The 14,875-nt window shown below is 39.1% G+C and overlaps 1 protein-coding gene across 4 annotated transcripts in view; it reads left to right on the top strand.

Annotated features, from left to right (window-relative positions):
* The window catches only part of NCOR1 (nuclear receptor corepressor 1), a 56,559-nt gene that overhangs the window by 20,897 nt on the left and 20,787 nt on the right, over nucleotides 1-14,875 (top strand). For 3 of the 4 annotated variants that reach the window (XM_053961130.1, XM_053961128.1, XM_053961129.1), the window contains exons 7-19: nucleotides 1,095-1,151; nucleotides 1,595-1,647; nucleotides 2,375-2,441; nucleotides 2,822-2,994; nucleotides 4,950-5,040; nucleotides 5,515-5,693; nucleotides 6,146-6,200; nucleotides 6,384-6,485; nucleotides 10,848-10,978; nucleotides 11,472-11,689; nucleotides 13,344-13,406; nucleotides 13,752-13,891; nucleotides 14,610-14,736. In XM_053961130.1, the coding sequence (XP_053817105.1) occupies nucleotides 1,095-1,151; nucleotides 1,595-1,647; nucleotides 2,375-2,441; nucleotides 2,822-2,994; nucleotides 4,950-5,040; nucleotides 5,515-5,693; nucleotides 6,146-6,200; nucleotides 6,384-6,485; nucleotides 10,848-10,978; nucleotides 11,472-11,689; nucleotides 13,344-13,406; nucleotides 13,752-13,891; nucleotides 14,610-14,736 (1,456 nt within the window). Of the gene's footprint in view, nucleotides 1-1,094; nucleotides 1,152-1,594; nucleotides 1,648-2,374; nucleotides 2,442-2,821; nucleotides 2,995-4,949; nucleotides 5,041-5,514; nucleotides 5,694-6,145; nucleotides 6,201-6,383; nucleotides 6,486-9,229; nucleotides 9,669-10,847; nucleotides 10,979-11,471; nucleotides 11,690-13,343; nucleotides 13,407-13,751; nucleotides 13,892-14,609; nucleotides 14,737-14,875 lie in introns of those variants that run through there. The other variant, XM_053961131.1, reaches the window with a different exon arrangement.

The following is a 14,875-nucleotide window of genomic DNA, read 5'->3' as shown; positions in this document are numbered from 1 at the left end:
TCGTAAGCACTCTGAGCTGTGGGTCTCATCCTTAGACCCTTGTGCTGAGATGCATGAATTTTAGATATATATAAACACACATATATATCCTTTTAAGTGTGTGATATGAAAAATGCCTCAGAAATTCATCTTGAATTCCCTGTTCCTCACGTGAGCTGACAAACTTGGCTGAAGACTCTACTTTTAAATGAGCTGAAGAGAAAAAACTGCATATGTTGTAGGATTTTGTGCCTTCTTTATAAACTCTGACTTCTGGCACTTAAGATTTGGATAAATGAACAGATATGAAGTAGTAATATATGGGTGAATTATGAGCTTGTGTTGTTTAAGTGGTGAGAAAAGTTCAGGAGCTCAGTAATATTACCAACAGTAACAGCAAAAATGCTTCCTGCCTTTTTTTCCATGGTAGTTTGAGATCAGGGAGTCAGATATCTGGGGGTTTTGAAAGTATTGTGATCTTCTGTGAGAGAGGTATATGTTTGTTTAATTTCCCAATTTTGTTCTGTAGTTTAGAGGAACAGCTAACTTCTATTACAATAGTTTGGGGTTTTTTTTGAGGAGTTAAAAACCTCCTGCAAAACAATGCTAGATTTTGTACAGTACAACTATGTCCCAAGCATTCAAGCATGGAAGGAGGGGTCAGAATTATTTTGTGGTCTTCAGCTGGTGTGAATGAAGGACCTTTGACACACTTAGTGTGTTTATGTACACATGGATTCAAACTCCCAGATTTGGCAATTGGAGAGTTTTAGTCTCTTAATTCAGTTTTTCAAAGCTAATTGTACTTTATTTTACTGGACATCTTTCTCTTTTTATAATTATTTGCTGTATTATGAAAAGCATTTTTTTTTTGAACTGCAGAGGTCAGTTTCTGCTTTTATGCTCTATCAGCTTCCAGACTGGGAGATCAGAGTCACTACTAAACAATTCAAGTACAAGTTTCTTTATTTGCTGAGGCAACGTTGCAGAAGTAGGTTAAGAAGGATCTCGTGTGTTCAGGCAGGGGTTTAGCAGAGAACATAGAGTTCAGATCCACATTTGACATGAACTTCAGAGGATTTACTCAGACTATACCAAAAAAATCTTACTTGCAGAAAAAAGCAGAAGAAGCTCACAAGATTTTTGAAGGTCTTGGTCCAAAAGTTGAATTGGTAAGTTGTGGAATTCTGAGTTTTTTTTCTTTTGTACTATTTTCTGTGTTGCCAGTTGCTCTAATTCTGTTGTGCTGAACAGCTGCAGTTCTGTGAGTATGTATGGAAGAAATGTGTATCTAAATGCACTGGTGAGTTGGGGCTTGAGTGAGTTCATTGGCTATGTAAGTGTGATTTTTAAAGTAGATTTTGATCTATTTGAAAGAACAGTTTGAAGTGTGAAGAAATGAAGTACTGTTATATACATAAGTAATTATAATCCAATTTTAAGTAATGAAATCTGTGCTTTGTGCTGAATATCTTATAGTCCCTTCAGCTCTGCTGCATCTCAGATTGAGTGCACTGTTCTCAGAATACTAAAATATTGTTAAATGTGGTGCATCACATTTACAGTTCCATGCTTTGCAAAGTGTTAAGTGTTCCTTTCTCATCCCAAATTGCAGCCACTTTACAACCAACCCTCAGACACCAAGGTCTACCATGAAAACATCAAAACGTGAGTGCTTTAATACCCCCTCATTGTCCCATTCAGGGCATCTGGACTTGAACATTCCCTGCCATTTTTCATTGCTGTCATCTCCAAATAGGATGTGTGAGTTTAAACCATAATTAAAAGCTTCCACTCCATGTAACTTTCTGATTTCTTTGTTATAAAACACTTCTGCAAGATGTGCATTATATGTGCTGAAGGGAGAGGGAAGTCCTGGCTTTCCATCTTCATTTAAAGACAAAAATAAATAATAAAACTTAAGTTGGCTATCCTTTAAAAACTTCTCTTAAAAAAAGTAATTCTTGCTCCACTCCATCAAATAGATTTGTATAGCAGTTCCAAAGTACTTATTTCTTGAATAATACATTGGAAAACTTTAGGGCTGAATTGCAAAGACTTATCCCCCATAAAAGCATAATAGCTTAAACCAATTTTTTTTTTCATTTTAACATATTATCTCTCTTGTGACAAAGGAGAGCACCTGCCTTGAAATTGGAACCTTTTGTGTCTCAATTGCTTATTCCAGCCATCTTCAAGAATCTCCTCTCTGAAAAAATACAGTATTAGGTGATTTAGGTATCTCAATTTCATTGGGAATTTTCCCTTTTTTTTACCCTGAAACTGTTATTCATAATAATAATCTGGCATCTAGAATTGAGATGGGTTTTGTTAAGTAGTTTGGAAGTGCTGATTTTTATATAGTTCACTTTTTTCCCCTAATTTTGTTTCCCAGAAACCAGGTGATGAGGAAAAAGCTGATCCTATTCTTTAAAAGAAGGAACCATGCAAGAAAACAACGGGTAAGAATACCATGATTTTCTAAAAGGAGCATGTGGCTGGTTTTCTGTCTGGACCTTTGTCTTACATTCCTAAAAATATTGATTAGAAAAAGAAGACCTTAAGCTAAAACAAATGTGGAATATTTCTGGAAGGCAGTAATGAAAATTACCAAATACCACTAGGATGTGTAAAGCAAAGAAATAGTGTATAATATTCAAAATTTGCATTTTTCATCCACTTCCTCCCCTTCTCTGTGCTGGAATTGTGATGTAAGTCATCTTCAGCATGAAAGGGACTGGAGCAGGAAAAATCCGTGCATTCCAGGAGCCTGCCCATGTCACATGTACTGATCACTTGGTGTATTTTGCTTAGTTCAAGGTTTGCTTTTGGAATTTAACAGGAACAGAAAATCTGTCAACGTTATGATCAGCTGATGGAGGCATGGGAGAAGAAAGTGGACAGGATAGAAAATAATCCACGCAGGAAAGCCAAGGAGAGCAAAACACGGGAGTACTATGAGAAACAATTCCCAGAAATCAGGAAGCAGAGAGAACAGCAAGAAAGATTCCAAAGGTATTACTGGAGATTTGAGATATTCCTGCAAAATATCTCTTCAGTCTTAAGTTTTAAAATTCTTTACAATAAAATTAGTTAATTTTAATGATTAAGTTTTATGTTCATGAGTTTATTGCTTTAAAAAGAATATTAGTGTGTCACAGAGTATAAAGTGAAATGTTCTTCCCTTTGTTCACTGTGTTTCCAGGGCACTGAGCTCAAGTTTCACTTTCATCCTAAGGATCTCCATGACTTTATCTGTCCACTGTCACAAATGTTCCCTTTGCTGTCCCTCCCCTCCAGCTGTGCCAGCAGTGCCAGCCTCATCCCTTGGTGTCCCCTCAGGCTGCTGTGGTGATGTCCATGGGGTTCCTTTCCCATGTCCCTTTTCAGATCTGCTGTCAAACCCCATATTTTCCAAAAGGAACACAGAAAAAGGGCCAATTAGCAAAGGCTGCTTAGGTTGTGGTGTCAGTGAGATGAGGAGAGTTAAGCTGCTCAAAAAGGTGTTTGTGGAATTCTGAGGACAGTTGGAGCATCAGCTTGCCATGAGCCTGTTCATTTTGGGCACACACCCTAATTTGCACTGGTATTTTTCTGTCACTGTCTGTGTTACTCCTGTGTTTCATAATCCCTGTATTCATTAGCCTCCACACTCAAAAACCATTTATCTTCTTAATTAACAGTTTGACTGATCCTTTGTTGTACTTGCCAGGTAATTTTATTCCAGACAATTTTGCATTTTAAAATATTCAAGGTGCGACAATTAAGGCCCTATTATTTAATTTTAATCTATCAGACATTTGTTAGATGGAAACTACAAGGAATCTTAAAAGGAATGAAGTGCAGTTCACTTGAGAGTTCACCTTACAGTACTGTAGGTAGAGAGATAGGATTTAAATTAGAATTAGGTCAAGTTTGATTCAGTTGTGTTGAAATCTGTTTATCTGATGTTTGAAATCATTTCAATACACCTTGGAGAGTTCAAACCCCATAAAGATTTAATCTCATCTCTTGTAACCATCTGTCCACATCACCTTTTTGTCATAAAACTTGGGGAAAGCAGAGAGTTTGCAATACATTGTAGAGGCTGCAAGATTTTATGGAATCAAGAAAAGAAGAAAGTAAATTTTAGAATGGGAACAGCACTCATACATAAGAAGTTTCACTTCAAGAATATTTCATGTCTTTGTAATTGCAGACTAGGGAAGGGGTCATCTCTTTGCATTAAATTTACATCCTGTAAAATAATGGCCTCTCTGTCCATAGCTGTGCTCTAAGCCATGTAAAAATAAAGGGATTTTTACTCAGATTTTTTGCAAATGGATGAATTCAGTAAAATCTTTGAAGTATTTTCTCTCTCCATTTAGTGGTGATTTTTATCTCTGAAATGCTTTTTGACCCACATGCTGTAGTATATTATTATGATGTTCCTAAGGGTAAAGATCACAAGCTGAAAAATTCTTCCAAATTACAGCTCTCCCCATCAATTCAAAAGTGGAAAATTTTCTTTTGTCATAACAAATCTCAGTGCTGTATTAGTAACTTGACCAAACTGATAAAGGGCAAGTTTAGTGTGGTTTTCTTAAAAAAAAAACAAAAAAGGCTCTTTCAAGGTGTATCAGTTGTACTAATTAAGGGGATCATTTCTGTGCCACTGATGAACATTTCTCATGCTCAGCAGAAGCTGAACATTTCTCTGAAGCACCTACTTTGCAGTGGAATTGGTGGTAACACCTTTTTTTTTTTTGTGTGCCCTTTCTGCTGAGCTTTGCAAGCTCACTGTGAAGCCAAGCAGGACATGACAGAGTTTGTGCTCTGACTCTCCTTAGAAAGAAAGACCAGTCCTAGCTGATTTGGGAGACTGCTAACAGCATTATAAGGAATTTTGGAGGTTGTTGTGGTGTACAAAACCTGCAGATAGAGCGAATTTCCACTTTATCCTTTTTCCTTCTGTTTTCCCCTCGTTTCAGAGTTGGCCAAAGAGGCGCTGGCCTTTCAGCAACCATTGCCAGAAGTGAACACGAGATTTCAGAAATCATCGATGGGCTCTCTGAGCAGGAGGTGAGCCAATAAATATCTTTTCACTGGCAGTGCAAGGTGTCTTGTAGAGGGTTTGTTTCATTGAGAAGAGAAAGCTCTTCTCTCTTTAAGAGAATCTGTGTGAAGTGTGGCTTGAAGCAGATCTTACAAACACTTTTCTTTTGAGGGTTTTGCTTTGTAATTGTATCTGCCCTAGATTTTTCTCGTGTTCATTGCAGGCTTGCTGCAACCTAGTTTTTTACAGCTGTAACAAACGTGTGAAAACTCTTCCTCTTCTCACTCAAACCCTCCATCATTTTGGTGTTTCACCAGTTGTGACACTATTTCCTTTAGCTGCCCATAAGTGTTCATTGCAATGGTGACAACTTTTGCAAGAGTTGTGTACAAAAAGAAGTTCCAAGCTGACTGTGGAGCTTTAAGAGCTGTGTAATTCATGAACTGTAAACATCAGTAGCAGCATTTTGGGTGTTCTTTACTTTGTCTTTTGTTCTGCAGAATAATGAGAAGCAAATGCGCCAGCTCTCTGTCATCCCTCCCATGATGTTCGATGCAGAGCAGAGAAGGGTGAAGTTCATCAACATGAACGGGCTGATGGAGGATCCCATGAAAGTTTATAAAGACAGGCAGTTCATGAATGTCTGGACAGACCACGAGAAGGAGATTTTTAAGGAAAAGTAATGGCCTTTCTTAGCTTTTCTTTTTATTGCATTGAAATGACAGAATAACAGTTAAATGCCCAACCCCATAAAGCTAAATCAGGAATGCTGAAGCTTTTGCAATAATATTTGATAATGTTCTCAGTTGGCTGTAATAAATACTGCAAAAGATTTTGACTTATTTTTCATCTGAGTGTGCTCACATACATTTAGTCCTTAAATAGAAAATTTTCTCAAAAGTACTTTAGTTCTGTGCTAAGATTAAAATGAGAAGTGTAGATAAGGAATTTCATTTTACCATTTTAAGTGCTCAGTTCTAAATTTACACAATCTGAAAACTGGGCTTTTTTGGCTAATTTCACTTGTGTAAATGAAGGGCTTGCTGATGGAACAGATTGTTTGCAGGATTGTTTTGCTTGTTTGATCATGGATTATGTTGTTAAACTGAAATAATTTCTGATTTCTAAAAGGTTTGTCCAACATCCCAAGAATTTTGGTCTAATTGCTTCCTACTTGGAACGAAAGGTAAGACATTTCTTAATATAAATAGAATTTAGGGTGGGATCCTTAACTTTTCAATATAATAATAAATAGAAGCTTTTTTACTTTAGTCTGGTGACTGAATAGCTTTAAGTGTTTGGAGAAATTAAAAACTCAAATCTTTTCATTAGGATTAAACCCTACTTTCTCCTGCTTTTTTCACTTCAGAATGTTCCTGACTGTGTATTATATTATTATTTGACCAAGAAAAATGAAAATTATAAAGCCCTTGTGCGAAGGAATTATGGCAAACGCAGAGGAAGAAACCAGGTACGTTGAATTTATTCAGCACTTGGGTATTGTTAGTTTATTGCTTCATATTTACAACTGTTTCATTATCTGAGATAGCAACATATTGTAAGCATGGGGGAGAAATAATTATTTTTCCTTTATTGTATTGTTGCCCTTTTAAAATTTAAGTGGTCTTGACCTCAAGGGTATTGTTGATTAGTTTGGTTTTAATTCTCTGAAATATCTTCTTCCTTTGCACATTTCTTACTTGTTTTAATATGACAATTCATTTTCTTTGAGGACTCTGCCACAGACATTGAGGTTGAATCCATCACTAAATCCTATGCTGGAGCCAAGAGAAATTAGGTTTAGCATGTGACTTGCAGTGGAAAATATATAATCAGTTCATAATGTCAGTGTTTGTCAAAAAGCAGAAATTAATAGTGATCTTTATTTGGTGGTCAGGCTCAAAGTCAAAGTGGAACTTCAGAGCCAGGGGAAAGAGACCAATTTAATGCATGTGAATAAAAAATCCTGCTGATTCAGGAGTGTTCCTTTGGAAGTCTTCAGAGAGAAAAAGAACAGCATTTTATGTACCAAAAGCTTATAAATACATGTGCTGGGCTAGCAGGGTTAATGTGGGTATTGGAAAACAAAATAACCCTGAAACTTTGGGACTGCACAACTCTGCTCTGCAAGCCAGTAAATGCAGTAAATATTGCACTGAAATACACAAATACTGAACGTTCTCTAGGAGTCACAGTAAATGTATATTTTTAATATAAAATTGTTGCAAACAGCTTCAACTGAGGAGTGGATCCTGTTCAGTAGAAACAGCCACGGGGCTGTGCTTCTGTGGTGCTGTTGACCTTAACCTTTGGAATTATGGGCTGGTGTTCTACCAGAAGAGTCCTGTCATGGCAGAGCACCTTGTCTGTACCCCACAAATGATGGATTGCTTAGGATAAGGTCATTGTGCACAGGATTTCATAGAGCTTCTGCTCTGGTGGGAGAAATCACTGGAAATAACCTGTATTTTGCCAGGACTTCTGTTAGAATTTCTAAGCCTGATAATCCTTTTTAATAGGAAAGGTTATTGCTGTTGGAGTAGTGACTGGGGAATGATTGCTCTTAAAGTCTGGATGTGTGGCAAATGAAAAGAAGATGGAAATGAACAGGATTGTCCAAATGTGGACAGTCACTGTGGACACTGAGCAGAGGTAGTGCTGCCATTTGGAGTGGCTCAGTTCCTTATGCCATTATAAGATGAGGTTGGTGTGGTCATGGGAAGTGTCACATGTTGAAGGGTGCAGTGGAATTGGAGATTTTGAGATATTTAGAAAGTCATTACTGTATATTTAAATGTCTTTTCCACATTGTTAAACTTCAGAATATTGGAACTGTTAGAGTTCAAAATTTGGATGGGCTTTTCTGTCCATAAATGCCTGCTTACTTTGGATAATGTATATAGAACAGAAAGATTTTAATTCCAGCTTTAGACACAAGGGCATGGATTTGCTTGGTGAACTCAGCTCAAGGTGCTCTGCCTGACTTTGTGACTGCTCCTGTGAGTGATGATTTATATGTGAGTAACTGAATACATCAGTTGGAACACTGAAGGTTTGTTCAGCTCAGATTACTTGCTCTTGGAATTGCAGCAGAGTTGTACTCTGTAATTGCTGGTTGTTGATCCACTTTTAAGTGCTACAGCAGATCCCTAAACTTTGGGCAACTGCTGGCCAAGCTTAATGAGTGCTCTGTGAAGGATGCAGGAAAGTGCCAGTTTTTTAGCTCTGGAGAGGGTTGAGCTGGACTTGCCAACTCAAGGAAATACTCTCAGCACTCTAAAAGGGAAATTTTACCACTTATGAAAGTTTAAATTCAGAAGTATTGCAGTTAGCATGTTAATAGTAAAGATCTACATGGTGCCAAAAATCATATTTGTGTTTCTAATTTTATTAATGATTAATTAGCAACATCTATAACAGCTAGTAAAAAAAGAACTTGAGAGGGTTGAACTGCCTGGCTTGCCAGAACTTTTATCTTACAGTTGCAGAAAGCAGCTCACCCCTTCCCCCTCCTGTGCCCCAGCTTTGTTTGAAGCTGATATTTTTCATATCTCTCCGTAGCAACTTGAAACTTTCTTGCTGATTGGCAAACACAAGTCATGTAAGATTTATGAGGTGCTCCAGGATGGGCTTAGGCCAATAACAGGTGCTTCAGCTTAAACTCTTAATAGTTCATATATTTTTGTAAATTAGAAGGCAAGCAAGTGGAATATTGCAGTGGAGGAGATATTAATCATGGTAAGGACGTTGAAGTCCTTCAGAGAATGCAGTGAGCACAACATGGCTCAAGTTTCAGTGTGGGGGCTTCCACTTGAGAGAAGCTGAGTGCTGGATCAAGGATGTGAAGTGAAGAGGTACAAGGCTAATAAAATTCTGATGTGTGCTTGTCCTCAAATAGGCCTAGAAAGGGCTTTTTATAAAATGCTGCCTGAACTGTTCTAGAGTGTCACAGAGGCAACTGAACAAATGTGTCTTAAACCAACACTTGTCAAATATAGAGCAGGTTTTTAACATAGAATTGAGAGAAAGCCATGGCTGTATGGTGCTTTAACTTGCCTATCCCTGGAAGTGTTCAGGACAGGGCTTGGAGCAACCTAGTCTTGTGGGAGATGTCCCTGCCCATGGCAGGGGGTTTGGAATTGGATGATCTTCAAACCCAAACCATCCTGTGATTCTATGATTACAGAGAATTCCTTAAATAACTGGTTGAAAGAAGGTTTCTTAAAGTGAAGTTTTAAATGTATTTGGTGGCCAAGCAGTGGTCAGTGCTGGCTGTGTCCCTGCAGTGTGTGTGGCTGGAGCCCATGGCTGGCAGCAGGTGGGAGGCCAGTGATGTGAGCAGACAGAAATTCACCGCCTGCGTGTGACGGGGATCACCTCTGGTGACTCCGGGGAGATTAGAAGGTGCTGTGTGAGAGGGGCAGCACTGCTGCAGGCGGCTTAAGTGGCAGAATGACACAATTTCCTGGAATAAACACGTTGCTGGGTCAGGCAGCCTCTGCTAAGGAGCTCTGTGATTTCGCTGCTGGGGTGGGTTTTGCCCTTTTGAGCCGTGCCCTGAGCTCAAGCCCATCCCCTTGTGAGGACAGTAAAAGTTGCAATCAGCAGATGAATGTGCAGGAACGTCGCTGACCGAGCCTTCGACTCCTTTAAGGTTTGTGTTTATGCATTGCTTATGCAGCTTAAATAAAGTTACTGGGTAACAGAGAACCAAGTGAAGTTAAGTTGGCCTGGTAAGAGCAGGATTTTCAACAACTGTTTTCTAAATAGATTAGATGTGAAATAATTTTCTTTAATTTTTTTTAACGCAGTTTTAACTCCTTGTTTTCAGGTCAGTCTGTCTAGCAAGGTGGAAATAATTTATCTTAGCATGTCTCTGACATCCTGCTTGAAGGAAGTGTTTGCATAATCAGTAACCAGCACCTTAATTGCTAATAATTTGCAGCAAGATGATAGTGTGCTCCAGTTCACATTGTTAAAATGTCAAAACCAAGTCAGTTTGTGACTATTTCCAGCCTCAGTTTAGTTAGTGAAACAGTGACACCTGCTGCTGCACTCATAGGGAGGTTGCTTCCTCTGTGAAAAAGAAAAGCCTATTTTGAGGAATTTTTCAGTAGATTGTAAAATCCGAGTTCAAGTGCTAGAACAGCAATCTTGTAATTATCTGTCCTTGTCTTGTCGTTCTCTGTCCTTGTGTTTCCATGAATTGCCAAATGTACTCTGGGTATCTGTTTGAGACAAGCACAGTGCTTGTAAAATTGTCATCTCAGTAGAGAAAAGAGTTTTTGTTGGTTCTTTTAATAATTCTTTCTGTAAACTCACTGGAAATGTAAGTCTAAAATTCCCAACCCAATTTTTTAAACAATTATATTTCTTAAATAGTAGTGACAGTTTTGAGAAAGCGACTTGGGAGTTGCTGATAACTTTCATGCTACAAGACCTTCTGCTCCCCACTTGTAAGATTGTGTTTCGCTATAAAATGCACAAAGTTAAAAGTAAAATTTGAGCGGAGCAGCACCCTCACTACATGGTCAGACCTCCCTAAGCACTTTTAAAACATAGCTGTTCATTTTTAGTGGGGCACACAGCAGCCAGTGTGTGATTGTACACAATCACCTCCATGCTCATGCTGCAGAAACCTCCTGTACTTCCATAGAATTTATATCATATAAAGTAGAGTTATTCTGTTCTTATGCTGACTACTGTGCAGTGCCTGTAACTTAAAATATTATCAAGTGGGAAGTAAGGCAGCATCAGTTTTTGTGCTGCTCTGAGGCCAAGATGCTGCACCTTTATGTGATCAAGTTATCATCTAAATCCTATTTCATTTCAGCAACAGATTGCTCGTCCTTCTCAAGAAGAAAAGGTAGAAGAAAAGGTAGAAGAGGAAAAATCAGACAAATCAGAAAAAAAAGAGGAGGAAAAGAAAGATGAGGAGGAGAAGGATGAGAAGGAGGAATCTAAGTAAGTGTGTATGTGCTGAAATGCATGAATTCACCCTAGATTGCAGGTTTTGGCAAAGAACAGAACAGGATTTGCATTAGCCTGCCAGTGAAATCTGGACTGAAAACTATTTATTTTGTGTATGAAACAATTTTTTTGTACATACAAATTTCTCTGTCTTGCTGAGCTAATCAGATCAGTGGAAAAAGTAACGTGATTATTACTTTGCACATGTAATAATTTCCATATCTTGTTGGTTTGGGCTTTTCTCATACGTTCTATCACACATGGAGTGTTCATATTTTCTTTGAAGTTGACAAAATCATGTATCTGTGTTACTGTCTGGCAACTGGAAGCTGTGGGCAATAAGTGAATTCTGCTTCACTAAAGACATCTTTTGAGTTCATGGAGTTTTGTTTGTGGGGTTTGGGGTTTCTTTGTCCATTGATATTCAGGAATATCTGCTCACAATGGCTCTCTGAATGTGACTGAATTATATTTTACCTATTCCCAGAGAGAATACCAAAGAAAAGGACAAAACTGAAGTTGCACCAGAGGAAACAGAGGAAAGGGAGCAGGCAGCTCCTCGGGGCCGAAAAACCGCCAACAGCCAAGGTCGGCGTAAGGGCAGAATCACCAGATCAATGACAAATGAAGCTGCACAAGCAAATGCTGCTGCAGCTGCAGCCACTGAAGAGCCACCACCACCTCTGCCACCCCCACCAGAACCTTGTGAGTAGCATTTACAGCACTCCCAGGGACCCAGCTGGTCGTAGGCTCCTCACTGACACCGGGCTGTTTCCAGGCATGCAGCGCACTTCTGTTTTCCTGTTTAATATTCCAGCTTTATTCTTAGCCCTGCTTATAATTTTGTGACTGTGTGGAACTGCTAAACTTCACAAGTGTAACTTCATGAATAGTGCATGTGCCATCAGGTGACTGTTAGAATGATGTGAGGGGAGAAAAAGCAGTTCAGCCCTTGTGTGATAACACCTTGTCTCCCTGGGCAGGTTCGTGATGGGTCTGCAGAGATCCAGGTGCCTCTGACACAGATTCACTTACAGGCTGCAGCTCACTGAGGATGCTGTTAAATAATTGGCCTGATATTTGAGTACTTCAGGGAGTTTCATAAGCTGAAATAGATCTTGGCAAGTTGTTGTTTCTGCATTAGATGGCAAGAGGCTTTTTTAAAATGAAATGTTACTTTCTTGGCTGATATGGTTAAAGAAGACTACGCAGTCTCTGAGTGTATTTTGGAAAAGGCTGACCTACTTTGTGTTGATGCAGAAATACCAGAATATCTTGTGGCTGGTAAATAATTATCCAGGATGGCAGGGCAGGTTGTGGTTTTTTTCTTGCAGTGCTCTGCTGTGGCAAATTTTGTTGCTCCTCATGCTTCAGCTGGGCAGTTACAGGCCAGCTGCTATTCTAGAGCTTGTAACAGCTCTTCTGTTACTCACATGTTCTGCCCATAAAGAACAGAGTAAGTGGGCACATCAGGTCTTTTATAACTGTAAACAACAGAGATTGTGAGAAACATTCTTGCTCCATTGATACAATGGGGTTTTATAAGCAGTGGGTTTTTATAATTCCAAAGCGATAGTGGGTTTTGCTTTTGTTTTATTTTTAAACCATTTTTTGCAGGGTTTTCTGAAAAACCCAAAATAGTTTTTCAGTGGATCAGATACTTTAGTGTCCTACTTTTGTGATTTGTTAAAGCTGTTGCAGGGTCTTTGTTACATACTATGTATAATGGCAGATTTTATAGAAAGGAAATGGAGGCTGGTGCAGCTCAGTGCTGTTCAGAAATTTATACAGAATGATACGAGATCCAGAGGAGTGAATGCAAAGTACTTTGTACTGAATCATACTTAGTTTCTTGCTTGCTTTTACTTACTGGAGCTTTTTGTTTTCTTTTCTTTTTGTCCATTTATCCAGTTGGAGACTCAGTTAATACAGGAACAGTAGATTTCTTGACACCCACTAACCAATAAGTAACCATTCCAGCAGTGAGACAGCACTGAGCTAGCTTAGAGCATGTTGGATTGCTGCTTTTAGTAGCTGATGGTAATTACTGACATTTTAAATAAATTTTTAGTGATAATACATCTAAGTTACTTAGAAATCTTCCTTGACAGACAATTAATCCCAGTTTTGTAGGCAGAATAGTTTTGAACAGTTTTCTCTGCTGAGCTTTTGGTGGTTCCTTCTGTATCTCTGACTTGGTTTAATGGAGATTGACTGCTTCCCTCTATCAAGAGAGCTTTCCCCAGTGGCCTGAGCAAGCCATAATGTAAATAGATTTCTTGACTATGGGATGCATAATTGGTGCCATGATAATGAATCCTGGTCTTTTCTCTGCTCAGTGTCTTTGTTTCTCTTTCAGCTTCTACAGAGCCTGTGGAGACATCCCGCTGGACAGAAGAAGAAATGGAAGTTGCTAAGAAAGGTAAACCTTGTAAAGCCTTTGACTTCCTTCTGGAGACTTGCATTTACAAAATTCCAAGGATTTACTGAATCACTGAATATATTTGCTGTGACTTTTGCCAACACTACGCTGATTTGAAAATTGCTGTTGGCTCTTTTGTAAAAAAAAGAAAAAGCAAGCAGCTTTAACAGACAAAATCATCTTTTGAGACTGATGTTGACTCTTTTCCTGTGGGTTACTTAGAACTGTTTGGACAGCAGTACTTCTCTGTCTTGCCTTCCCATAGGCATTGTTGTTCCATTTATTGAGGTTTGGATAGCTGAGTTATTGATCATAGTAAATATTGGTTCTTTTATGTCTGACCAGGTCTAGTGGAACACGGGCGAAACTGGGCAGCGATTGCCAAAATGGTTGGGACAAAAAGTGAAGCTCAGTGTAAGAACTTCTACTTCAACTACAAAAGGAGACACAACCTGGACAGTCTCCTCCAACAGCACAAACAGAAGGTGAGTGCTGTGGACATTGAATATTTTGTAGGAGAAAACTTGGATCTTTCTGAAGTCATGCATCACACTTCACTAAGGCTGTTTTGCAATCTCCACTCATTTCCTTTTCTACTTGTTTTTGTGTTGTGACATAAATCTCCTACAAAGAGTGGCCAGTGCTCATTGACCTGTGACAGTAACCACTTCTTGCTTTAAAATGCAATAGAAGGTTTTGTACTAGGTAAAACACTCGAGCCTGAGGAGTTCTCCAGTGCTCTGAAAACCACGTTCCTCACCAGTGCATGAGCAGCTGTAGATGTACAACAACTCCTTGAAACACAGCAAGCACTGACCTTACCAAACAGAGCAGGAGATGTGGTAGAAGTCCAGGAACTGAAAGTCTGGGGGCATTGACAGTAGAATGCTGTGTGCTGGAATCCTCTAAGCTGCAGTGCTACCCTGGTCTTCTCTCACTGAGGTCAAGAACATCAGTGTCTGTTTGCTGCCATTGTTCTGTTGTCCCCCAAATATACCGTGAGACCGTGGTTTGTTCCCAAACTTGTTTTTGGTCAGGAGCAACAAAAGTTGGGCTGAAGTTGAAAGAGTGCCCCCTTGTGAATGACTGTGCTAAATAGAGATTCTCTGTCCTTCATTTCAACCTCAGAGTGGTAAATGGGAATGTGGTAAAAGGCAGTAATTGTGAATTTTCAGTACATTGTCAATGCTGTGTCTTCCTCAGTCTTCGCGAAGGCCCCGAGAGGAGCGAGATGTGTCACAGTGTGAGAGCGTGGCTTCCACTGTGTCAGCTCAGGAGGATGAAGATATTGAAGCATCTAATGAAGAAGAGAACCCAGAAGACAGTGAAGGTAACTTTTCTGGGAAGGAAGGTGGTGTGTGCACAGAAAGGAGCCTATGTTTTGTGCTAATTATATGCTCAGAAAGCTGTGTTCCACTTCATGATGTTGTTGTTCTCAAATGCTCTTTCAGTTGAATTTCAGCAATTTG

Source organism: Vidua chalybeata, chromosome 20 (assembly GCF_026979565.1).
Source record: "Vidua chalybeata isolate OUT-0048 chromosome 20, bVidCha1 merged haplotype, whole genome shotgun sequence".
NCBI lineage: Eukaryota > Metazoa > Chordata > Aves > Passeriformes > Viduidae > Vidua > Vidua chalybeata.
This window is presented reverse-complemented; position numbering and strand designations above follow the sequence as displayed.